The 27,035-nt window shown below is 38.7% G+C and overlaps 1 protein-coding gene across 1 annotated transcript in view; it reads left to right on the top strand.

Moving 5' to 3' along the window:
* The window catches only part of LOC103059779 (cytosolic phospholipase A2 epsilon-like), a 59,384-nt gene extending 32,349 nt beyond the window's left edge, over positions 1–27,035 (top strand). Inside the window, exons 11-20 of the mRNA XM_088145507.1 lie at positions 3,045–3,204; positions 7,573–7,709; positions 13,919–14,141; positions 16,763–16,877; positions 17,960–18,097; positions 19,560–19,667; positions 21,389–21,580; positions 22,046–22,212; positions 24,875–25,061; positions 26,812–27,035. Of these exons, the coding sequence (XP_088001633.1) occupies positions 3,045–3,204; positions 7,573–7,709; positions 13,919–14,141; positions 16,763–16,877; positions 17,960–18,097; positions 19,560–19,667; positions 21,389–21,580; positions 22,046–22,212; positions 24,875–25,061; positions 26,812–27,035 (1,651 nt within the window). The remainder of the gene's footprint in view (positions 1–3,044; positions 3,205–7,572; positions 7,710–13,918; positions 14,142–16,762; positions 16,878–17,959; positions 18,098–19,559; positions 19,668–21,388; positions 21,581–22,045; positions 22,213–24,874; positions 25,062–26,811) is intronic.

Raw genomic sequence — 27,035 nt, 5'->3', positions numbered from 1 at the left:
CTCATTGCTTGGCACAATTAAATCCACATTCAAATTAATTTCAAACTTATCTGTTGTAGCTTGATGTTCTTCTGTAACTTCATTGACACATGATCTGTCTATTATATCAAGTAATTTTAAAGACCAATATTCAAAAACATCCATTAAAGTTGTTTGCTCCATTCTTATTTCTTTGTTAAAGAAATGAATTTATTGTCCTCTAGCTCCCTCTGGTGTCCAACCTTCAAGGTCCCATGATCATATTTCCTCTTATATGAACCCAAACAATAGCTATTTTCCACAGGGAAAATTCTTCTAATTAATTCAAAACTGTAATTCCAAGTTCATCTTGAACCTTAATCTGTTGTTAACTTTCCAAAATCCATATTCTAAGCATCCTTTTTCTGTTTAAACCAAAAAAATAATATTTTTCCAGAGCTTTCAAAATCACATTTAAAACATCTTTGTCCAAGGAGAAGACAACTGACCTGATGAATATAGTAAAACATTGCTGATCTGAAGAGGCTTAATATTTCCAGTACAATAAAAAACAAAATAATCCAAAAAGTTATTAAGAAACAAGACCTGGTCAAGCTTTATGTCCTTAAAAGGCTGCATTACAAGTATGAGTTTGATATAATCTGGACTCCGGCCACTCAACCCATAAGCTGACTGCAAAACATTTCCTGTGGCCTACTCATGAGGAGCAGCTGTCCAGAGTCACGTGGGTTATCTCAATGATCTCTCCTTCCTCTGAAGAGATTTCACCAGTCCAGATCCAGAAAAGAATATGGGTTATTTTTCAGACCAGGAGGTTCTGATGCCCAGGAGGTAGGACAAGCAAGGTGTCCCATCTAGGGAAAATGCAGCCTGCCTTGCAACACAAGGCAGTGAAGCACTTCTGCTCCAGAGCAATATTCATTGTTGCAAAACAGGTTTTACTCACTTGTAGGAAACTATGGCTCTGGCTCTGTATTATTCTATGATTTATGGGTTCAGTGACAATGTTTTCGGATGGTAGAGGGGGAAAAGCAACATCTCACTCCATTGTACAATCTGTACTTCCGATCTAGAAGATGCTAATGTGCTAATGTTTCAAGCAAAGCAATGAGTAGGAGCAAGACAACCAAAACAGCAACAATGAGGGACTGTTCCAGTAGAATGAGTCTATGGGTGCCAAAGAATAGGCACAGATTATATTTAAGATAGCAATAATTAATTTAAATGGAAATATTCAATGCAAATGCAAATATTGCATTAAATCCAAACATTCTGTGATGGAAAACTAAGGAAGTAAGGATAACTGCAAGTATTTGGGGGACCTGCTATCCTCTGTATCCTTTTAAATTATATATTTGGAGATAACTAATGCCTACATTTGGGGAAGTTATAGGATTTGGGGCAAAGCTTTCAAAGAGCCATGATGGATTGGAACAAAGAAAAAAAAATAGATACATCCAACCAGTGAAACAAAACTTGATTGAATCAGAATCATAAGGTTGGGGGATCTTGAAGGTCTTCTAGTCTACCTCCTGCCCAGTACTGGAATCCAATTGCTATCCAATCTTTTCTTGAAAACCTCCAGTGATGGAGCACCCACAACTTCAGGAGGTAAGTTGTTCCATTGCTTAATAGTAATCACAACCAGAAAATCCCTCCTTATGTCAAGTTTGGATCTCTCACTGTAAAACATCTCTCTCTGGATGCTCTGGCAAATAAATCCACAGCCTCTTCCTGGTGACATCCCACCATGTATTGGAAGATTGATATCATATTTCCCCTTAGCCTTCTCTTCTTTAGGTTAAACATACCAAGTTCCTTCAACCATTCTTTGCAGGATTTAGCTTTCAAGCCATTTATTTGTTCGTTTGTTTGTTTATTTAAATATATATAGCCACCCATCTCACTTGCATGAGACTCTGGGTAGTGTACACAATTAAAGTTACCATCTTTGTTGCTCTTCTCAGGACTTTTCAATTTCTTAGCATCCTTTTTGTATTTTGGCGATCAGAACTGGACACGGTATTTTATTTATTTTTATTTATTTTATTTATTAGATTTATCTCTGCCCATCTCCCCTTAATGGGGGACTCTGAGAGGTATTCCAGTATGTTCTGAACAGTGCAGTATACAGCGGTACTATCACTTTCCATAAGCTTGACGCTATACTTCTATAGATGCAGCTCAAAATGGCATTGGCTCTTTTGACAGTTGTGGCACATTGCTGGCTCAGTCTGTGGTCTACCAAGACACCGAGATCCTTCTTGCAAGTACTGCCTATCATGTACCTATGCATCTGTTTTTTCCTGCCTAAGTGCTGAAGCTTACATTTCTCACCACTGAATAATATTTTGTTGGAGAGGGCCCAATGTTCAAGTCTATCAAAATTCTTTTGAATCCTGAGTCTGTCTTCTGGAGTATTAGCAATCCCCCAAGTTTTATATCATCCACAAATTTTATGAGCATCCCTTCTATTCCCTCATTTAAGTCATATATGAAAATGTTGAAGAGTACTTGCCCCAGGACAGAACCCTGAGGTACCCCACTACATACTTCCCTACATGTGGACATAGACTCATTAAGGACTAACATCTGGTAGGGAGAACATCCATCCCACATTGTTACGGTTTATCAAGAAAGAGGCTGTGGTCTACTTTATCAAATGCCTTAGTGAAATCTAAGTACACTAGAACCACATTGTGGCTGGAGTGGTCCCTTGGTCTGCTAATCTAGTTACATGATCGAAGAAAGCAATAAGATTTGTTTGGCATGACCCGTTTTTAGCAAATCCATGCTGGCATCTAGTTATCACCCTGTTCGTTTGTATATGTCTGCTTAATTGTCTGCCCAGGTTGTTGCAAAAGTTGTTGTGGCACTGATATTTCTATTTTGTAAGAAGTTGTAATGTTTCGCAATGTAGCTACTTTTTCTTTCCAAGGCTCTTGATAGGTTGATATGATCAGTTGCATATGATTAATTCTTGCACAGATTAATAAATGTGTCTTTGCTAGATTTAAGCCAATAAAGTATAGCAACATTTAAAATGGATTTTCTGTGTACCTTAGGACCCAGGGGCTGTTGTTTCAAAGACCAAAAGTTCCTGATGTGCGCCTAGGATATGGTCTGTGCTCAGAGGAAAAGAATTTCCTGCAGAAACGAAAGAAAGTAGTTGCTGCTACTCTGAAAAGTATTCTTCCTTTGGGGCAAAACCTGAATGACCACGAAGTAAGTGGAGCCCAATGCAAGTATCAACCCCATTTCCTCCAAAATCTATGTATTAAATTGCCTGCTATGAAACTATGGGCCCATCCCTGCACAACATGAAAGGCAGTTTACAGTTAGGTGATTCCTTCAATATTAATTGATTCAAGAATGAATTTCGATTGACTGTTCTCTGTCTAGGGCAGTAACTTTAATAGCATTATGGAACAATGGAAATTTGCATGGGCATCACTTTAATTGCACAATTGAATACCATTGGTTTCATGCTAAATTTGATATTAATCCCTGTATGAAAGAATATCCATTACAGAATGCCTTGGATTATCACAATAGCCTTATTGCTGTGTTCTTGGGAAGTTTACACTTCACCAGTGAGAAAGGAAACATATCTTTAAACTCCAGTGTTATTCCCTTAATGTGTATAGCATTTGGGGTTTGGCTGTGTATATAAGGCATTTTTTTTAATTAAATTTTTTATTCTTAAAAAACAATCTTATCAAACATCGAGCAGCGAGTCAAAACGGGTTACAAATACAAATGTGCATAATCATATTATCATATTACCAATATATCCAAATACATATGTATCATCAATAAAAGTAAAACATCACATATTATCTAATTAAACTCCTTAACTTTTTCTATTACTCTTTTTCATATTTACTCTCTAGCCAGGCATAAAATACCTGCCATATTTTATAGTATTCAGTATCTTCCTTATCTCTAATCTCCAGTGTCAACCTATTCATTTCTGCACAGTCTAATATCCTCCTTATTATATTTTCATCATTCGGTATCTTTTCCCCTTTCCAATTCTGAGCAAATGCAATTCTAGCTGCAGTCAAAACATGGATGATCAAATATATATCTTCTTTACTATAATTTTCTGGTATCATTCCTAATAGGAATATCTCTGGCTTCATTTCTATGTATTGAAGTGTCATTCTTTCTAGCCATTCACATATTTTCATCCAATATTTTTTAGCTTCTGAGCAGGTCCACCACATATGGTAATAGGATCCTAATTCTTGATGACACTTCCAACATTTAGTAGATTTATTCTTAAACATCTTTGCTAATCTTGAAGGGGGAAAATGCCATCTATAAAACATTTTATAAAGATTCTCTTTGTATGCTGTTGACATTGTCAAAGTATAGTTTTTCTCCCATAAATTCTCCCATTTTTCCAAATCTATCAAGTGTCCAAAATTCTTTGCCCATGCAATCATAGTTCCTTTAACTTGTTCTTCCGCCATCTTAAATGTTAATAAATAGTCATATCAATTTTTAATCATTTTCTCATCTTTCCCTATCAATATCTCATCCAATTCTGTTAATTGCCCATAAAGTCCATATTGTTTAACATCCTTCTCATATCTTGATTGTATTTGCCATTGTACATACCAAGTCATATCAATTCCCTGCTCCACCAACTCATGTTTTTTTTAGCTCCCCCTTATCATTTAATATGTCTTTATATCTAATCACATTCTCCGTTTCTATAAGATTTGGATGTGTGAGTGCTTCTATTGCTGAAACCCACACCGGAATTTTCCCATATTGTTGTTTTTTGATTTTCTCCCAAATTATTAGTAAAGCATTCCTTATATAGTGTGTCTTGAAATAACTATGGGTTTTACCTCCTTCATACCACAAAAACGTATGCCAGCCAGTCTGTAAATTGTGTCCTTCCAATGTTAATAGTCTTATGTTCCTTAATTCTATCCATTCTTTTATCCAAACTAGCCCTGCTGCTTGATAGTATAATTCCCAGTCCGGCAGGCCAAACCCCCTGCTACTTCGTGCATCTTGTAGCATTTTCAAATTTATTCTTGCCTTTTTTCCCTGCCAAACAAATTTCAACACAATTTTATGAAGATCCTCAAAGAATTTCTTCTCTAATTTTATCGGTATTGTTTGAAATAAAAATAACAACCTTGGCAGTATATTCATCTTAATTGTGGCTATTCTTCCTACCAATGAAAGTTGCAGGTGTTTCCATTTTTCCAGGTCACTCTTAATTTGTTTTATCAATCTATCATAGTTATCATTCCTAACTGTTACACATCTTGCTGTTAAATATATCCCCAGATATTTAATTTTCTTCGTCATTTGCATACCTAATTCCTCTATCAATTCTTTTTTCTGCTTTTCTGTAAGGTTTTTCACAATTAACTTAGTTTTTTCTTTATTAACTTTCAACCCTGCAACCTTGCCGTATTCTTCTATTGTTTCCAACAATCTTTTCCCTGATTTCCTGCGTTCTTCCAAAATAAAAACCAAATCGTCTGCAAATGCCTGTAATTTATATTCTTCCTTTTTAATTTTCAAGCCTTTTATTTCTTTATCTTGTCTTATCTTTCTATTCAAGACCTCCAATGTTAACACAAATAGCAATGGTGATAACGGGCACCCCTGTCTCGTACCTTTTTGAATATCAATCTTATCTGTCATTTCTCCATTCAATATTATCCTCGCAGTTTGTTTATAGTAAATCATATTAATCATTTTAACAAATCTATCCCCAAAATTCATAATTTTCAATTGTGATAACATGAAATGCCAATTCACGTTATCAAATGCTTTCTGTGCGTCCAAAAAAATTAGTGCCATCTGTTTCTCAGAGTGAGTTTCATAATATTCCAGGGTATTCAAAATTGTTCGCAAGTTGTCTCTAATCTGTCTCTTAGGCAAAAAACCATTTTGATCCGTGTGAATAAATTCCTTTAAAAATCTCTTAAGTCTCTCTGCTATTATAGAGGCAAATATTTTATAATCCACATTTAGTAATGAAATAGGTCTATAGTTCTTTATTTGACATAAATTTGATTCTTCTTTTGGAATAAGAGTGACGAAAGCTTCCAACCACGACTCTGGAATTTTCGCAGTATCTATCAATTCATTAAAGACTTCCAGCATAGGATTGGCTAACACATCTTGTAGGGTTTTATATAATTCCGCTGGTAATCCCTCTGGTCCTGGTGCCTTGCTGCTTTTTTGTCTCTTGATTGCCTCCACCAACTTCATCATTGTTATTTCCTCCTCCATCATTTTTTTTGTCAACTCTGGTATTTTAGGTAACAGCATTTTCTAAATACATTTTAGTTTCATCTTTGGAGGTTATTTCTTGTTGATATAACTGTTCATAATATATAAGGCATTTTTGAATACATGAGTCTTCCTTTAACCTCCCCTGTTTAAAACTGTTTTAACAGTTTTGCCTGTTAAATTTAAACAAGTTGTTAAGCAAGTTGTTAAGCGAGTTGGATGGGGTGGCACCATCCCAGACTGACCTGGTGCGGAAACTGGGGGTCCTCCTGGACTCACAACTCCTGCTCGAGGAGCAGGTGGCAGTTGTGGCCAGGAGGGCCTTTGCATAACTTCGCGTTGTGTGCCAGTTACACCCTTTCCTGGATCGGGAGGCCCTCCATTCAGTCATTCATGCCCTAGTCATCTCCTGTATAGACTATTGCAATGCACTCTTCATGGGGCTAATCTTGAAGAGTATCCGGAAGCTTGCAGCTCGTGCAAAATGCAGCTATTTTGGGTGCCCCAAGGATCGCACATGCAACACCTTTGCTGTGGAAGCTGCACTGGGTGCCAGTTTGCTTCTGGGTACAATTCAAGGTGTTGGTTATCACCTTTAAAGCCCTACATGGCATGGGACCAGGCTACCTGAGAGACCATCTCATCCCCATTATGTCGACCTGTCCCACCGGTCAGGCAGAGAAGGTATGTTACGGACCCTGTCTACAAAAGAATGTTAACTGGTGGGGCCCAGGAGGAGAGCCCCAGGAGGAGAGCCTTCTCTGCTGTTGCCCCTGCCCTATGAAACACTCTTCCCCCAGAGGAGAGGTGGGCCCTGACTCTCCTAGCCTTCCAGAAAGGGGTGAAGACCTGGCTCTGCAAACTCGTGTCGGGCAAGAAGGGATATAACCAACCCTGGAGATGGCTGGAGCCTTGAAGGTGCTCCCCAAGTCTAATAACTCCTAGTTAACATCAGTTTCTTGGAAGATATTTATTATTTATATAGGAATCCTGTTGTAATGTATTTTAATTAATATTTATTCTATTTTAATTAATAGTTATTTTTTTTACTATAAACCGCCCAGAGTCGCTCTGCAGTAAATTTGAAATATAAATAAATAAAATAAAATAAATATGTCTTTTTGATATTAATCCATCTAATTTTTTTCTCATATACTGTATATCCCAATCCAATATCTGCATCAGTTGAAGTACAGGCCTATCAATGAAAACTTATGACACATCAAATATGTTAGTTTGAAAGGTTTTGACAGAATTCTCTGAGGACTTTGTTTTACCCTCAGAACATGGTCATAACATCTGTTTTTTTCTTTCACTGAACAGGTGCCAGTGGTTGCTGTGACAACAACAGGAACTGGTATGAGAGCATTAACAGGTCTTTACGGCACCCTTTGGGGCCTCCAGAGAATGAAGCTTTTGGATTGTATTTCATATATAACTGGGTCATCTGGAACCACATGGTAAGCGACTGTGTTTTTATTGGGGATTTATTTCAATTGCTTAGACCGTAAGGAATCTTAATGAGTCTTTCATTCTCATCAGTTAGATTTATATTCCACCTTTCCTCCAGGAGCTGAAGGTAGAATATACAGTATTCTATAAAACTATACAACTGAAACAAATTGAGGTAAAAAGAAAAGATATTTAGAACATCTCAAGAGACTACACTACAGTAAATTACTACTTCAACTTCAACTTTCAACTTTATTGATTAGTCTTACAACCATATCAGCAAGAATAAGAAACATCAGCAAAGGTGAAACAAATAACTAATACACAAAATCCATGATACAATAAAATATTATAATAATAAAATGGGATAGTACAAAATATAATACTACTATAAAATAATAATGTATCGCTAATATCATAATCCAGATTCATATAAGACCGTCACCCCTACGTGATACTCCTATCTGTTCTATATATCGGGCTCTCAACTGAACTGCCTTGTCCACAAACTTGGTAGTCCTACTCACAATAAAGATATTTGTGCCCGAAAGAAAATAGGATAATCTGTGTTTGGAGTCCCAATGGACTGTTCTTTCCAACAGAGAGGACAAATAATTAAGCCTAAGTGAGTCATAAAGTTTACAGTCGAACAAAACATGGGCAATATCTTCTATGGCTGGGTACCCACATACACATAGCCTCTCATCATAAGGCACATGATGGAAAAGACCATATTTGACCATGGAGTCCAGTAATTCAAACCTAGCTCTAGTGTAGGCCCTTCTTAGGTTTTGAGTTAGACTCATCGACAGGTATTTTTCAGAATTAAAGGTAATTTTATTCTTAGCTAACCATTTTAATGACCCATTTTTAGCCAGTTTCTCCATGTCCATTTGGGCACTGATATCCAGGGCTCACTGTTTAAAAACATCCTTTGCCTGCGAGGTATTTATGAGTACCTGTTGAGTAGAAAGCCCATATTGTGAGATAACTTTAGTAAGATGTTTTAGCCAGGCGAGTCCATACTTATTTGTTCCAACAGGCATAATTTGGGAAGCCTATCATAATCCATTAAATGGACTCTCTGCCAATAAGAAAAGACCTTAATTACTGACTGGCTCTGTATAGAATGGGTACCTGTTTCCGCTCTGATCACGGGGGCTGACGTGTTCTTATCAATTCCCAATATATTTCTTAAAAAACATGTCTGGACATGTTCAAGTGCAACAGATTTTGCAAGGCCCCACACTTCCGCATTGGGACAATTTTTGCTCTAAATACTTTCAATATAGGGGTCAGCGTGCCAGGATATTTATAATTATACAGTTTGAGTAAACTTTTGGCACAGACCTCAGCCCTCCCTGCTGTCCTTCGAAAGTGATTTTCCCAGGTTCCAGTATCAGTAAAAACCACTCCCAAATAGGTAAAAGAATTCACCTGTCGGCTCCCCCTTTATCTGCCAATTGTATTTCACTCTCTTTTTGCTAAAAACCATCACTTTAGATTTGAATTTATTTATAATTAGAGAGTTAGAAACACAATAATTATTTAGCTTTTTCAAGAGTCTTCTCAGACCTATTTGAGAGTATGCCATTAAAACCATGTCATCCGCTTATAAAAGAACATTTACAAATGTACCATGAATTTTTAGCATGTGTGTGTCTGGGGTACGCAGGAACCCTGGCATATCATTTATGTAAAGATTAAAAAGCATTGGAGCTAAGATACAACCCTGCCTAACACCTCTATGAGTGGGGATGCTCTTAGTTAAGGAGCCATTTACACCAGTTCGTACTTTTAGGTGGGTATTTGAATAAAGGGCCTTTACCAGAAATAAGAGTCTGGGCTCCATATTTAAGTTAATCAATTTCTTCCATAAGGTAGTTCTATTTATGGAGTCAAAAGCTGCGGTTAGATCTATAAAAGCAGTGAACAGTTAATTGCCTCTAGCCAGTTGTTTTGTAATAAGGTGATATAAGATAAAACAATGATCTAATGTAGAGCGATCTGGTCTAGAACCAGTTTGTTCCTCTGCAAGGAGGTTTGTCCTAATTACCCAATCCTCTATTTTGCCCAAGAGGTGTTTAGCATACATTTTCGCTACAATTCCGATGAGACTTTTTGGTCTATAATTTTGAGGATCAGATCTGTCTCCCTTTTTGTGTATAGGGACGACGATTGCAACTTCCCACCCTACTGGAATAAATCCTGTATTGTTTATGTAGGAAAACAGACCTGCAAGTAATGGGGCCCACCAGTCAATATGAGTTTTAAAGAGTTCTGGAGGTAAAAAATCCTCTCCTGGGGCTTTATTAGGTTTCAAGGATTGGATAATAGATTTAACTTCAGCTACTGACACAGGGGCAGTAAATTACTAGGTTTGATAGCATTTACCTGAGTTCTCAAAAAACTCAGATGCGAAATTACTGACAATCTAGCAAAATATGTAACTTACTCAAATCAGCTCACTGCCAGAGGACTGGAAGGTAGTTAATTTTTAAAACGGGATCTGGAAAATTATAGGCCAATGAGTATAACATTTGTTTTAGGCAAATTGATAGAAACAGTAATCAAAGAAAAAATATAATAACTAGGCAGGTAGAGGAAAAAGCCATGCTAAAGGAAAAGCAGCATGGATTCTGTAAAGGTAAATCTTTTTTTTTTTTTAAGGTAAATCTTGATTCACTACCATTTGAGAGTGTGGGCAGGCACATGGATAGATAGGATTCTGATAACTTGTATACTTTGATTTTCAAAAAAGTCTTTGACAGTCAAAGGCTGTTAAGGAAACTGTAGCTGTGGAATAACAGGCTCTTCTTTTTATAGAAGTTAATTAGTCAAAATAGAAAGCAAAGTGTGGGAATAAATGGGCAATTTTCTTAATAGAGGGAACTAAGAAGTAAAGTCCCAGAAAGATTTGTGTTGAAACCACTACTACTGTATATAACGTTCTCTTAAACAATTTTGATTTATGCAGTGAACTGTCCACATTTGTGAATGATACTAACCTATTCTAGAAGGTTAAAAACCATAAATAAAGACCAAAAAAAACCCCACAACCCTTTAAACTGGTTCACTGGCCAAATACAATTCAAGTAAGTATAACATATCTGGACTAAACAAAAAACAAGCCTAACTTCACATACACATTGTTGGGGTATGAAATATCTTGTCAGGTTCAGCCCAAAGAACTCCACGAGACAGTACGGATACAGTTCTATTGCATTTATTAGCTTCCACCTACAGGACCGAGTACTGTCTCGTGGAGTTCTTTGGGCTGAACCTGACATCAGTCTCACCAGACTGAATCTAAACTTCCCAAGCCAGCAAGCAAACACTGCAAATTCCTTAGGGCGGTGCCAGTCTCAACCTCTTCACCTTCCCATGCTTATTCTGGGGGCTAAGGAAATGCTTATCTCCCCGAGCGCGGCCTTCACCAAACCATTCCATCACATATCAACAGTATAACACCATGGGCGGCACAGTGCTGTGTTGATTTGCCTCCTTTCTCAAGTGTCGATTCCAGTCAGTGATGATTGAGGAGGAGAGGTTGCACCTCGGCCCTTGGCCCCTACAACACCACAGGGTTCAGTGCTCTCCCCTCTCCTATTTAATACATGAGACCGCTGGGTGAGCTCATCCATTGCCACAGGGTGAAGTATAATCAGTACGCTGATGACACCCAACTGTACATCTCTGCCCCTGGCGAATTAAGTGATGCTGTGGACACCTTATCTCGGTGCCTGGAGGCTGTGAGGGTCTGGATGGGGAACAACAGACTTCAACTGAATCCTGGCAAGACTGAGTGGCTTTGGGTTTGAGGTCCTGCTGGTTCTGGGACGATACCATCTTTGGTGCTGGATGGGGTGGCACTGCCCCAGACAGCCCCAGTGTGCAATGTGGGGGTCCTCCTAGACTTGCAATTCCTGCTCAAAGAGCAGGTGATAGTTGTGGCTAGGAGGGCCTTTGCACAGCTTCATGTTGTGCGCCTGTTGCACCTCTTCCTGGATCAGGAGGCTCTGCTTATAGTCATTCATGCCCTAGTCACCTCCAGACTGGATTACTGTAATGCTCTCTACATGGGGCTGCCCTTGAAGAGTATCTGGAAGCTTCAACTGGTGCAGAATGTGGCAGTGTGGGCAGCTGTGTACTCCTAGAAGAGCACATATTACACCTTTGCTTCACAAGTTGCATTGGCTGCCAGTTTGCTTCCAAGTCCAATTCAAGGTGCTGGTTTTGGCCTTTAAAGCCCTTCATGGCATGGGGCCGGGTTATCTGAGGGACCACCTCTCTCCGATTACATCAGCCCATCCCATTAGATCCAGCAGGGAAGGTATGCTATACGTCCCATCAGCCAGGGACTTGCATCTAATGGGTCCCAGCAGGCAGGCCTTCTCCGCTGTGGCTCCCTCCTTGTGGAACATTCTCCCTCCTGAAGTGAGGCTCAACCATTCCCTGCTGTCATTAAGGAAGTCCCTCAAGATCTGGCTATGTCATCAGGCCTGGGGGTCTTTGGGAACTGGAGATATTCTTAGATGGCTCCACTGTAATTGATATTGTGATCTCTCTGTGGGGTTTGTATATTTTAACATTTAAAATTTTTTGATAATGTTTTCATTTTAATAATCACTTATCTTTTTATAATGATTGTTTTTATCCATTTATTATTTTATTTAATTGTTGTACGCCACCCAGAGTCACTTTGTGTGAGACGGGCAGCTATATAAATGTGACGTATAAATAAAAAAAATAATAAAATAACTAATCAAGAGAAAATATCTTGCAGACCTAATGGATAGTAAAATAAAGACTACGACTCAGCATGTTGTAGCTATGAAAAAGTCAATCTCCATGCTAGGAATTATTAAAAAAGGGATTGAAAAAAAAATGCCAACATTGTAATGCCCTTAAAAAATCTGTGGTACCTCTGCATCTGTAATATGATGGACAGTTGTGGCCACATTTGAAAAAAAGTATGCCCCAGCTGGAAAAGTGCAGGCCAGGGAACCAAAATGATCAGGGAGGCTAAACATCTTCCTTACAAGAAAAGGCTAGAATGTTTGGGACTCTGTAGCTTGAAAGGATGACTGAGGGAGGGCATGACTGACATATATATAAAATCATGCATGGCAAGGAGAAAGTAGAGACAGGTTTTTCTCCTTTCAAAATTCTGGGACTGGGTGCCATCCAGTGCAACTGCTTAGAATGATATTTAAAACAGACGAAATGAAGTATTTCTTCACACTGAGCATAACTCACCTGTGGAATTCTTTACCACAAAACATAGTCATGGGTACTAACTTAGATGACTTTAAAAGGGCATTGGATAAATTCACGCAATGGTATGTGGGAATGACCTTGGGAGACAGGGGGAAGAGCTGCAGCCAGAACAATGTTCGGACAAACGGCAGCTTTGCCTGCAGAAGGAATGGGGGTATGGCAAATGTATCAGAAGGGACCCTCCCTAGTTTCTTGGGTTGTAAAGGTGATGGGGGAGAAATGCACTTTCAGACTTGCAAGATTGTGTTAGTGTAACTTTGCAATAGAGTTAGAGCTCGTACTTCTGGGTGTGTTTCTTGGCTGGACTACTCTGCAAAGCTGACAATTCATGGAGGCCCAGTCTGTCAATGACAACTGGCACTGAAGATTCAGTGTTCAGGACTTCAGGCTTCCAAAGGCCCGTTGCAGAGAACAGTGGTGGGAGAGGGCTTACGTTTCTATCTGCTGCTTGGGAGCAGCCCAAAGGTGTCTGGTTAGTTACTATAAGAAACAAAATGCTATACTAAAATGTGCTGTGGGCTAATCCAGCAGGGCTGTTCCGGAATTGAATTTTTCAATTTTGTTTTAATCTTGGCAGGATTGATTATATTCATTTGTGTGAGCATGTATTAAATGTGCTGTTTCTTAATCTATTTGTGTAAATATTTTATTATGTTTTGAAATATTGTATGTCCCTTTCCCCGAAGTAAATTGAAGGGCAGGGCTATCCTCCTAGATGATAAACTTGGAAAATGTCCAGCAATAAAATCACATAGGAAAAACTATGCCTACATTATTTAATCATTTAGATATGTGAATATAACTAAACATTTAATAATGGTTGAATTGCAAAGCCCAGTCCATCAGGAGTTATCCACTTCTAGCCTTAGGCTGGAGAAGACCAAGCTTTAATAAATACAAAACATGAAACTCCTGCTATATTTATTTGTCTTTTCAGGACCATGACAGATTTGTATGAAGATAGTAACTGGTCAAATAAAGATCTTGGGGAAATCATTATGCGAGCTCGGAAGCAAGCAGCCAAATCTAAGATGAAGGCCTTTTCCTTGGAAAGCCTGAAGGCTTACCACAAGGAGCTGTGTCAGCGGACCGTTGCAGGATATAAGTCTTCTTTTATAGATCTCTGGGGACTCATGATTGAAGCCATGCTACATGATGGGGTAATCTATATGCAAAAGGGCTTTTTCTGCCTCTCCATTTATGGTGTTCCTCTGCTGCTTTTCAGCTTCTGAAAAGTGAAGGGAGAGGCTTCTGAATGGTGTCCTCTAATGAACGCACTTTCTCATTTAGTTCAGCAAGATTTATACTGTAGATAAAATAACAGCTGCTCCTTTCAACTTTGTCCTCTGCTATTAAGATAATTGGGCTATTCCTAGAATTCTTTGTTGTAAGGTGAGTAAGCATGGAGGAAACCATAGTCAAATGAAAATCAGAAGTCATGGGGAAAAGGTGTGGGAGGAGGGAGAAATAAAAAAAAGTGATGATATTCCTGATACATTTTGAAAATGTGTCTTTCATGGGTATCTATTAAAAGGGCAATTTATGAATTCTAAAAATACCATATTACAAAATGAAATAGTCTAAAATATTCTTGTGTCTAGCAGGACTTTGTAAAGCTTTGATTGGAAATTAAATTCAAAGGCAGCATGAGGAATCTCTGAACTGAAACAACTTTCTAAATCAAACAATAACACACAGTAGATTACTGAAGTGAATTAGATTTCAATAGAAGAGATTATATGTAGCTCAGGTTTCATTACCCAACCAGATAACATCATCAGTGCTAGTGAGTGTGGGGTTTACTCCCTGTTTTTATAGCCTTGCCAGTGTTGGTAGGGGTGTTGTTTTCTCCTTGATAGTTCCCTCATTAGGGTATTGTTTTCTGCTTGATTGTTGGTGTTAATCCCTGCTTAATCCCTTAATTAATCCCCTGAATTAGACTTGTAAAATCTTCCTGCACAATGATTGTTGTGCCTATCTACTGTGTCCTCAGTGTATAATGATTAATAGAACTCAAATTCTCCCCCATCCCTACCTCTGGTATTTATTTATGTAGTAAATAATACATTGCCTAATGGATAACATCTGTAGAAATAAACACATAAAAATAATGTAAAGTTACTTACTTTACCTCACCCCAGCAGGGAGCAGCATATAGCCAACCTCAAAAGCTAAGTAAAGTTGGCTATGATTAGCACTTTGACTAGATATCTGCAAAACCCAGCGCTAAAAGTTAGACTGAGGCACTGAAAAAATATTGGTGAAGACAATAGGGGCAACCCACTTTTATTTTAGTGACCACAAGTCAAGCTTTCTTTGAAGGAATCTTTATCTTTGAACACCCTTATTTAGAATATGCTTGCTCCTCATGAGAGCAGAGCAAGAGTGTAAAACGCCATAAATTTCACACATCTGTTCACCAGGGTGTTTATCAATGTCAGGTCTTCACCATCCAGCAAAAGTAGAGAAAGCAGGTGGGCCTTCCTGTTAAGCTGCCACATCTGCCATATCTTCACTGGGGCCATACTTGAAGGTTCCAAACTTTTCAAAGAGCCAGCATTCTGAATTGATAAATAATAAAATCTGTTGATAAGCTCCATCCCACCAGCCTCTCTTTTATCACTTGGCCTGTCATTTGGAACCATCTGAAATGTTCAGACACTTTTCAAAGCCAGCCCATGCAGAATTAGTTATTAGGATAGGCATTAAGGACTGCACTCACAAGATCCTCCTGCTTTCATCTGAATCAGAATGATATACTGTAAGTGTCCAGACATTTATCTACAGACTTTGTGGTTTTGTACATGTCTATGGCACCATGATGCATGGACAAAAGGGACAGGCCTTGTGGAATGATGCCACAGTGGCATCATTTTGCTTTTGTTAGTCAGACCCCCACTTCATCTATGAAAGTCTCCATAAATTATGCCCCTCTGCATGGCTCATTAAGTAATTAAGTTATGCTTTGTTTCTGCATGCATTCATACCTTCTGTTCAAAGGCCTTTCCCTACCCCATCACAGGCTTATTGTGCATCTTGGCAGCATTCTTGCCAAGTTCAGTCGTTACACAGCTTTATTCTCTGTTAGCACTTGTCAAGTAGAGCCACTGCAGCTTCTCATAGTTTAGGGCCTCACCATATCTAAATCTGGCCCTGCTCCTGGGATCAAACAGCATGGTAGTCCATCATGTTTTGGGAGAGATGGTAAACTTGAACTATTCCTACTACTAGAGGATCCAGGGGCTCAAAAATGTCAAGACTGCAGCCAGGACCATTCTTTTATTTATGTGCTTCAATCAGGTGATTGTGGCCACTGTATTGACTTTTCTGACCTCTCTCCTCCCTCCCAGACACCCCAACTACAATCACTACTGCTATGGGTACTACTATTGATTGTGATTATATCCAGCCACATGAGTCCCCAGTCTGGATAAGGTGTTCAGGGAAAGGGGATTAATGTTCTTTGCCCACTTTGGAGTCAACCCTACACAGACACACAGCTGTTATTTTCCATCTCACTTCCCCCCAAAATATTCCATTTTCTTTTCCTTCCTTCTCATGCATTTTACCAAGGTTTGGGAAAAATAATGTGGCTGGTGTTTAAGCTGTAATTTGATCCTCAGCTGCTCTATTGAATATGGATATGAGGTCTAAGGGAACAAATCAGCTGTAATTTCTATTTCCCTTAAATTAATCAGATTTTTAATGCATGTGCATGTGTGTGTGTGTGTGTGTGTGTGTGTGTATGTATAAAATAATTATTTTTCTCACAAAAACACAGAATAATAATCATAAACTCTCAGAGCAACAACAGGCATTGAACAGAGGTCAGAACCCTTTGCCAATCTACCTGGCACTCAACGTGAAAGACAACATCGCCACAAAAGATTTTAGAGGTGTGTTCTTTACTGATGGCTTTCATATACAAACATTTTAACCTACAGCATTTGCAATCTATATGATCAAAGCAGGTAGCAACCCTTAGCCGATCACAAGAAAAGCTAAGTAGGGATGGACCTGTTCAGTCTTCAGATGGGAGTGCATGAGGAAATCCTAGGACTATAGGCTAGATTGGGAAGTTGAAAAAAACCATCTAGGAGGAAGGCAACGGCAACTCACTTCAGTGTTGTGCCAAAACACCACATGGGTATGTCCACCTAGCCACCACGAATTGAGGACTTTTTATCCTTATGCATACAGCACCTCAATCTCAATATTAAAAAGAAGCCATTCATGCTATGATAATCACCGAGGGACCCAATCTCAGCTCAAGTACAAGGTCACTAGTTTATTTTGGGGCATTAGCTTCTTCATGTAATAGTTCTGTATGGTACCATTATGCCAAGAAAGCATTTGGATTCTGCTAGTGCTTTGTTGGTATGAGCTGCCTATTACAAACAATTTCTCAGATTCAGAACAACAAAGATTTGCCTTGGAGATCTAAAGAAACTTGATTCTTAAGTTTTTATTCTCTCTTTGGCAACTTCTCAAAATCTATATATATCAAGCTTTAAAACTATGTTTGTATATGCATATCTGTGTATGTTTGTGTATGTATATATACATCCCTGTTACGTATGCCAGAGATGATAAACATATCTGGGCAAAGAGATGGGCAAAAATCACAAAATGCAGTGTTATCTTTTCTAAATAGTTTATAAGTGTCTTTTAACACTTTGTAATGTAGATAATGGCTAAATAAATATTGTAATGGACCCTCTGAAATGTTTATATGCATACTGAAAGTTGCCTTCCTTCATTTACTTCAGGTGTAAGAACTAACAATGGGTTTGAAAAATATTGAAATGCCAGATCATTGTTGATTTTCATGTATTATTGAGATCAGGCCAGTCGACATTGAAAAGACATATAATTCCTTGAACATAATTTCTTTTAGCAGTTTCACCTAAGAAAGCATTTCCTTCTCTGCATAGTGAAGGTATGATACTAAATGTATTGCTGGTGGCCTTCTTTACAGAGTGGGTAGAATTCACACCATATGAAGTAGGATTTCCGAAATATGGAGCCTTTGTTCCTGCTGAAAATTTTGGAAGCGAGTTTTTCATGGGGCACATGATGAAGAAACTCCCAGAATCAAGGATCTGTTTTATGCAAGGTGACCTTTTTCTACCTCAAGTGGAAAGGGAGGGGGTTTCCCTTGTTGAAGATACTAATGGTATATCTAGTAGGCACAGTGCAGTGAGTATTAGATTACCATGGTATTTTCATGAGAACTGGATTCACTTTGCAGTCAGATTCTCAGCTGAATACATCTAGTATTATCTTGGAGTAGCTTGGGCCCCCTCCCTCCTGGCTGTTGAGCATTATTCAGAGAACCCAGGGCTCTACCATCATGCAGTATTATGTAAAATGGGAGAAAAAAAATGGCAATTATCTCTCTCTCTCTCTCTCTCTCTCTCTCTCTCTCTCTCTCTCTCTCTCTAATCTATCCCTCCATCCCTCCCCAGAATGTGATGATATTTTCAGTGAAATTAAAATAGTAGGGTAGCACTTCATTATTTGATCTTAGCTGTTCCAAGAGAGGCAACAGAAAATACAAAATATAAATACTTCAAAGATAGCTATGGTTGGAATATAGCTTCAGTTCTGTCTGTATTTGTTGAGAGGCTTCTATGTCATGCTGGGATGCAGAGAACAAAACTTCATAGAAGTCTTTTGGAGTGGGTAGCCATAATAAATTTAATTAATAATAACAGTAATACGTACACAATTGTTCTCTGGGGCAATTCATCTAAGAATAGTGCTAGAGGCAATTATTCTCTGAGCTGTAAGTATAACTAGTGGATTAACAGTGAAGAATTCCACTGAATTGGGAGAAAATTTTTAGTTCCAGAATAGGGGTGTCCCTCAGTCAAACCTTTCTGGGTGGCCATGGTTTGAATAAATAGAATCCCAGAACACGTTGGTTGTTCTAGGTTTTGATCAAGGCAAAATCTAGAGGCAAGAAGGGCAAGAAGGGCAAGGTTGGTCCTTCTATGCATGGCTTGTGGGCTGGCCTGTTTGCCAATCTCCATAGTTCCTTTCTTTTCCTACTTCCCCTTAGCTACCACCACATGCTGTTACCACCACTGAATACAAGCACAGTTTATCCAGCAGGGGAGAGGAGGGCAGGTTGGATATGTGGTACTTGATTTCAAGGGTGGCAGCTGAGGTAGGGAAAGAGGATACTGGGAAGGTTGGAGGAGGGGTAGGACAGCTGCTGTCACACATCAGCAATTCAAGCTGACACGTCCAACTGGGCCACTCACCCCTTCCCTTGATCTTTCCAACACTTTCCTTTCCCCACCTACTCTTAGCTGCCACCACAATTAGTGGCCTACCTTTTCCCTATTCTATCCATCCCAAAATACTTTCTGACAATATCATGCACATTCTGGATCCATGCCCAGACCTAATACAAAACATGCATGTTTCAGTGCAAACATGGACTTCCCCAAACTACCTGTTCTATGTACAAACAGTCCATGCACAGAACATTGTTTATGTCCCTGTCCCAACAATAAAATAAAGTTTCAAAAGGAAAATGCTTCAACTTTACTGGTCTCTTCTTTTCAAAGGAATGTGGAGTAGTGTATTTTCCAAGAATCTGTTAGATGCCTGGCATGCGGCAGACAATTCAGAAGATTTTTGGAACAGGTGGACCCAAGATACTCTCACGGAGATTGGTAAGCTATGAAACTTGTTCCAAATTACAAGATGGAAACCAGAATGTAATTGGCTGACACTTTTTACATCTACTGTATTTATCTGTCCTGCCTGTAGAAACTGAAGGACAATTGGGTCCCAGAATTTGGATGACTTTATATCCAGGAGTAGGTATTCAAACCACAAAAGAGGGAAGAAGTATAGTTTGATCTTACTAACTATAATGCATTATTTCACAGTGTTACATATAAACTACTATCAGGACTACTACTAAATTCCCAGCAAAAGATACATTTATTTTATGCAAACTAAATTAATATTAGGGAAAAAAGAGATGACCCTTTTGTAACTCTTCAATGGTCAAGCAGATCTTAGACTGCTATGAACAATTTTTTTATTTGCTTCCTTCTTGCTGCGTTACCTGCTTCTAAATTTTTTTACCTGTAATTTTATATCCATATTACTTTACTTGCATAATATATCTCCCCTTCTTTTCACCTGCATCTTATTTTGAAGTATCTTGGAAATATACAGTAATCTGATTATTTAAACAAATTCTTTTAATAAATACTTCTCTGAAAGAAAAAATTGTCATATGCTACCAGTTAAGAGCGCAAGGCTTATTGATTAATGGTTTCTTGATGCTCCAAAGGGCAAAGCCATTTTTAAATATCTTTTGAAACACATGATATAAGAATACTTTTTCTATACCTTGTTCCTTCTGTATGACACCAGTTCACACCTTCTCCAGCTAGATTTGCTAAAGCTAGAACAGAGCAACTAGCTCTAGCTAAACTCTAAATGTTACCCATCATTATCTTTGCAATATAAAGTTACCGTTTATTATTATGCCTCACAAGTTCAGCATCACGGCTTCAGTTTGGTTCACAAAGCTACTCAGTACTTTTATGAAGCCTTCTCAGGCCTTCATAATTGTGAAGAGTATCCACTCGGTAAATATTCATGCATGGGTGAAAAATTTCAATAACACATATAAATGTAAAATTGCTCTATTCCCAGCCAGCACTGCCAGTTATAAGGGACTCCAGAAATTGTAATGCAAAACATCTGGAGAGAATCTGGTTTTTAATCCATTGTGTAAAAAATACCGAAATAAAATTCAGGAATTCATTATGCAACCTAGGTTTTTATGTGTAGGCCTACTGAAATTTAAATTCACACCTGATGTTTTCTAAAGCAGCATATGTATGCGTGTGTGTGTGTGTGTGTGTATATATATATATATACACACACACATACATACACACACACATATGTAGCCCTTTGGAACATCTTGCCCCCGGAGGTGAGACAGGCCCCCTCACTCCCAGCCTTTCAGAGGGACTTGAAGACCTGGCTCTGCCATCTGGCCTGGGTGGGGGGGGAGGTCATCAGATATAGGGTTGCTAGCCCCCTAGAGGCCTGGTGTTGCTTCCATTGGCCTCCTGGATTTTTCCTTTTCCTTTTATTCTTTGTAAATGTGTCTTCTTATAAATTTTAACTGTATATTTATTTATTGTTTTAATATGTTGTAAGCCACCCAGAGTCCCCCATTGGGGGGGAGATGGGCAGGGACAAGTTTAATAAATAAATAAATAAATAAATATAGATGTACATGAGAAGGAAAAACCCATTCATGCCACCACTCAATTGTTCATTTTTGAGTATCATCTGAACTGCACCATACTAGTACAAGACTCTTATTATTTAAATGAGGTTTATTTCTTTTGTTTGTATTTAGATGAAGTGCCTGGTTTACCAGAGAGACCCCATGAGATGCCAACTCGCATGTTCACTCCTGCAGGAGGTCTTTCCAATGCTCTACGGGATATTTTAACGGATCGTCCAGCAGTGTCCAAGTATCACAATTTTTTAAAAGGGCTCCAAATGCATAATGAATATGTGCAGCATCAACATTTTTCTAAATGGAAAGGTACAACAGCATTCAGTTGTTCTTATGTATTATTAGAAATCCACAATTGTCTAGTTGATTGCATTTTTCTCATTAAAAAGAAAATGTCTTACTATTATTATATTAGGTCACTAGATAACTGAATCTGGGACTCTCTACTCTACCTGTTGTATGGTTTAGGAGATAGATTGGTCCTTAGAGTGGAATGCATGGGAATTATGGAAGTTGAACTTGCTCCATGCAATAGGAAAAAAATTCTTTCCATCTACTCATCTCTAGCAATAGGAGCTGTACTCTGTATTGGGTCAGGAGATTAAAATAATTTGGCCATGGATCCTGATGAGAATGAATTGGGTGTTTAGCAAGTAGATTCATGGTGCGATGGGCATGGGCAAGAAGGAAGTTTGTAAGCATTTGTCTTCACCTTAAAAAATGTCTGGTGATGGCCCATGGGGATTGATTTTACTTTTGAAATGTATGTTATAGATACAGTGCTTGATGAATCCCCTAATCAACTGAAAGATCCTACAGAACATCTGGAACTTGTAGATACAGCTTTCTTCTTTGATACTAGTTGTCCTCCACTTCTCAGACCAGAGAGGAAAGTGGATGTCATTCTGCATTTCAATTATACTGGAGGATCACAAACCAAGGTTAGAAGAGATTATACTGATGTTATTTATTTATTTATTTATTTATTTATTTATTTATTTATTTATTCGGCTTGTATGCTGCCCATCTCCCCCACGGGTGACTCTGGGCGGCTCACAATAAAAAGAAAGAAATACAATTCTCTCCAAGATGGCTAAAAACTATAAATAATTTAGAAACATTAAAATACCGTAAAAAATTATTATTTGTAATAAAATAATAATTCTTTGTATTGTATAGTATAAAATAATATTAATTGGCTAATCTATAACATTATACTTCTAAACATAATCCAGTTACCCAATATCACACCTAAAAACAATAATTATTCAATTTTTTACCTATTGCAATCGAGAAACTCTCAGTCGGTTACAGTCTTAACAATAAAATACCCACAATATAAATAATTTTCCATAGCAATAATTGAAACATGTACAAAATAATAAAGCAACCAATTAAAAAGGAATAAAAATATACGGTGATATCTGTAGCTTAAAGGCCCTTTTAAACAATTCTATTTTGAATACTTTCACAAAGACTAACAACACAGGAGCTGATTGGATTTGGGGTGGCAGGAAGCTCCATAGTATTCAGCACTGGTACAGAAAAACAACATTTTCAGGTCTTAATCCTCCTAATCTTCCAGAAAAGGGGGGCTAATAATAGATTTTTATGGGGAGAAAGAATTGCATTGGGTGGGTTGAAAATGAGTGGAGGACACAGTCATGGAAGTCAAAATCAGTCCTTTGAATTGTACATGGAAGCTAATATGAAACCAGTGCAGGGACTGGAGCATGGGTATAATGTGCTCATGTTGGCAAGTACCCACCAAAAGCCAGGCCACTGCATTCTGGATCAACTAAAACTTCTGTGTCTTCAAGGCAGACCCATGTAGAGGTCACAGGTCACTGATGTAAGATCTTCCTATACCAGATAAGGCTGCACTGGTACACTAGCCAAGGCTGGGCAAAGGACTCCTGATCATGCCCACCACTGCCCATTCAGCAGTAGTTGTGAGTCAAGAAAGACTCACAAGTCACCAACCTGCTCCTTCAGGGGCAGTGCCACCCCATCAAGAGACACAGCTGAAGGTTTCAGGGATCTGTGATTAACAAGCAGTAACTCCATCTTGTCAGAGTTTCACCTCAACCTGTTCCATCCCATCTAGACTGACACAGCCTCCTATTTCAGTAGCCAACACATTCCAAGGTTAAGTTTTCTTATAAGTATTTATACTAACATTTAATCTGATGCTGTTTGTGTGTGTTTGTGAGAGAGAGCATGTGCGCATGTGTGTGTGGAAAGGAGAGGTACTAAACAAGAGAAATTAACACTGAAATATAGTGCAATGCACATATAAAACAGATGGAGCTTCAGTCTCCCTGTTGCAGCTGCCATCTTGACTCTTTTTTACCATACTGTGTGGACATCCCTGGATCTTACCATTAACATGGTTCCTGAACACTCTTCTGGAATCTGTCTTGCTGTAACTTCAGGCCATCATTCCATTGTGTGTATTCTAGGAGAGCAGGGATGTCCTCACTGTAGCCATTGAAGTCAATGCACACAACTTGAGTTCTAGAAAATTAAAAAAAAAAAATCTAAGCAGAGGGTGGTAACCTTTTTTTTTTATGGTGCATTCATTATTTCTATCTGTTGCACAGGCTGCAGCTGGCCCCCTCAGCCATTAACTAGCAATTACTGGCAGAAAATAAGCTGGCTAAGCTGACTGGCCTATTTTTCTTCAAACAAAAAACCTGATGCAGTTTTGTGGAGTCTGGGCATATGTAGTGAGATTATCACCACACAAGCCCTGCCCCACAGCAGTATCACAATTCAGGCACAAGGGATGCTGCTTTGCTGGCGGCACCCCTCATAGAGAACAAGTGTTGTCCTTCTTGGGTGTGACACTATCAGATATTTGAAAAGTATTATCACACTGCTGCATTCATCTGTTCTCAAGGCTAAACATTTCCCATTCCCTCAGTCTCTTATAACCTTTAGTTTTCAGTCCTCCAAAATCATTCTTGCTGCCATTTTTTGCTTCTGTTTGTTTTTCTGAATTGTTCTGAAATTGTAATGCTGAGGACCAGCCACAGTACCAGAAACAGGTTGCAGTTAACTGAAGTACACTTGCTGTCCACAAAACCACATCAGGGGTTTTGCTTGTCAACAAAAAGCAGGCCAGTCAACTTATCCAGCTTATTTTCTGCCTGTAATTATCAGTTAATGGCTGAGTGGACCAGCTGCAGCCTATGCAACTGGACTGCATTATGCCAGCAAGAAATAATTAAAGTATCATTAAAAAAAAAAAAAGTTTCATACATCCTTTCAGCCTACTTCCACCTAGACCAATTAAAATTATGTTTCTGTTTTCTAAAGTATTAGCATTCCTTTGCAGGCTTGGTAAGCATTCATAATGTTATTGAATTTCAGAATCTGGCCAACCTTAACTTCAGATCTGATAATAACCAATTATTAATAACCAATGTTAGCTAACATAAAGGAAGGAAGTGGGTCTTTTCAAGACTGTTTTCATTCTAAGAATTATTATTCTAGTTTGGTGCTTATTACATTATGATTTCAAATTAATATCTGTATTAAAAAATCCTGGTTGGATTCCTTTTTGCTCTTGTTAACATTGGCTGTTATTGTACTTCCTAGCCTCTAGAACAGGCCTTCACATATTTCTCAGCGCAAGGAATCCCATTCCCCAAGATTCTGCTAAAAGATGAAGAAAAGAAACATCCAAAAGAATGCTATGTATTTGAAGATGCAAACAATCCTGATGCACCCATCGTGCTTTATTTCCCACTAGTGAATGACACCTTCCAAAGATACATTGCACCTGGTGAGTTAATAGTACAAAACAGAAGTAAATACATTTCTAGTAGGTACTAGACAACCCATGACCTATTGGGTCATCATTTCAGAGGTATTTCCTTACCTAAAGAGAGAAACAGAATGACCAAGGACAAAAAAGCAGTGGGAGTATGAGCAACTTACAACTTGCTGCCAGCTTCCCCATTGACTTTGCTTATGGGAAGCTGGCAGGGAGTCAGAATCCTTCCTTCCTTCCTTCCTTCCTTCCTTCCTTCCTTCCTTCCTTCCTTCCTTCCTTCCTTCCTTCCTTCCTTCCCTCCCTCCCTCCCTCCCTCCCTCCCCACATATAACATAGGCTTGTGTTGTTTGCCCTCCCCTCACAACCTTCGGGAGAGCCCTGGTGAAGCCTCCTCCTCCTCTTCCTCAGATGACCCATGGAATTGCCTGTGGAGTGGAATAAATGGAGCCACAGACTGCAAGGAAAACTGCACTCCACTCCTCATTCTGGTGTCCCCCCAAGAGCTCCCTCCCTTGATGGAGGAAGAGGGCTCACCCATCGACCACTGGTACCTCCCAGCCAGCCCTACCTCACCAGCAGGCATCTGAGTTGCTCCTTCAACCTTCCCTCAATGCCTACCGCTGTTAAGAGATTAAAATTTCAGCCTCAGTTCCAAAGCAGCCAGTCGCCACTCACCCATCAGGCCTTGCTGCCAGCCGATTGGGTGCAGGGGACAGAAGGAGGTGGGAAAGAGGTTGGGGATACACCCATGACAATCACTTGACCTGGGATGGCACTGGCGGCATGGCAGTACAGCAATGCTGAAGCGGTCCCAAATTTCAATCCCACAGGAGTAATGGGATTGAATAAGGACAACTAATGTAAAATAACTGAAGTTATTTGAATTGTATTATAGTCTTAAATTGCTATTTAATATAGTTGCATATTTTGGACTCATTCTGTAAGTTAGCCCATTTGCAGTATCTGGTTTCAAAAACTGTTGCCCTATGATGCACCGTTTCTCCCGTAGCTTGAAAGTTACAGACACGAGAGTTTTAGTAGTATATAGATTAGATCTTAAGCATGTTTAGATGCTGCCTGATCCAGGACAAACTCATTGATCAAAGGACTGAAAGAGCTAATATGTTAGGAGAAGTTATTGCAGTTGAGTTTTTAGTCAGAAAAAAAGGAAAATAAGAAAGAATATTGTATAAAACCATGTATTGTGTGGAGAAAGCAAATAGATCTTTTTTCACATTTGGAAACACTAGAACCTGGCTCATCTAATTAAGTTGAATGGTGAAAGATTCAGAACATATGAAAGGACAGCACACAGGTAACTCTGCTTTGGTATATAAGACTGAGTTCATACATTACACTAAACCATAGTATGCTTTCTTTGGTTTTTGCTTAATATATTGTATGAACCTAGTTAATTTTGGACTATAAACCCTGGTTTGCAGTACAAACATTATTAAACAAACAGTGACTTAGAGTGATGTATGAACCAGACTCTAATGATGACTACCAAACTGAATAGTTTAAAAAAGTAATTAGATCAATATATCGACAATAGGGCTAGAAATTCCCATTAATACTTGTTCCTTCTTAAGGAACAAGAATGCAAGGGCAGGACTGTTGTTATGTCCTGCCTGTGGGTTTCCAATTGGCATTAGTTTGGTCAATACAGAAGCACAGTACAAGGTAAGCCTTCAGTCTTATGTCATATTTTTATATACAATTAGTTGGAGGACTTAATTTATTTATTTTTCTTCTGCAGGCATAGAACGTAATGCAGCTCAAATGCCACAGGGCAACGTTGATGTCTCAAGTGTCTTTTCTCCATATTCTACAAGACAGGTCTCACTGCAGGAGGAGGATTTTAACAAGCTGTTAAATCTAACCAACTATAATGTCCAGAATAATGCAAACACAATCTTGGAGGTTTTGCACAAGGTGGTAGAACGGAAGAAACGGGTTCAGTTATCTCAGTCATCTTCATGA

This window comes from Python bivittatus, unplaced genomic scaffold (genome assembly GCF_059951505.1).
Source record: "Python bivittatus isolate LINGU-HERP-01145 unplaced genomic scaffold, Pbiv_v1 ctg000480_np1212, whole genome shotgun sequence".
In the NCBI taxonomy this organism is placed as follows: domain Eukaryota; kingdom Metazoa; phylum Chordata; class Lepidosauria; order Squamata; family Pythonidae; genus Python; species Python bivittatus.
Note: the sequence above shows the minus strand (reverse complement) of the source record. Positions and strands in the feature narration are given on the sequence as shown.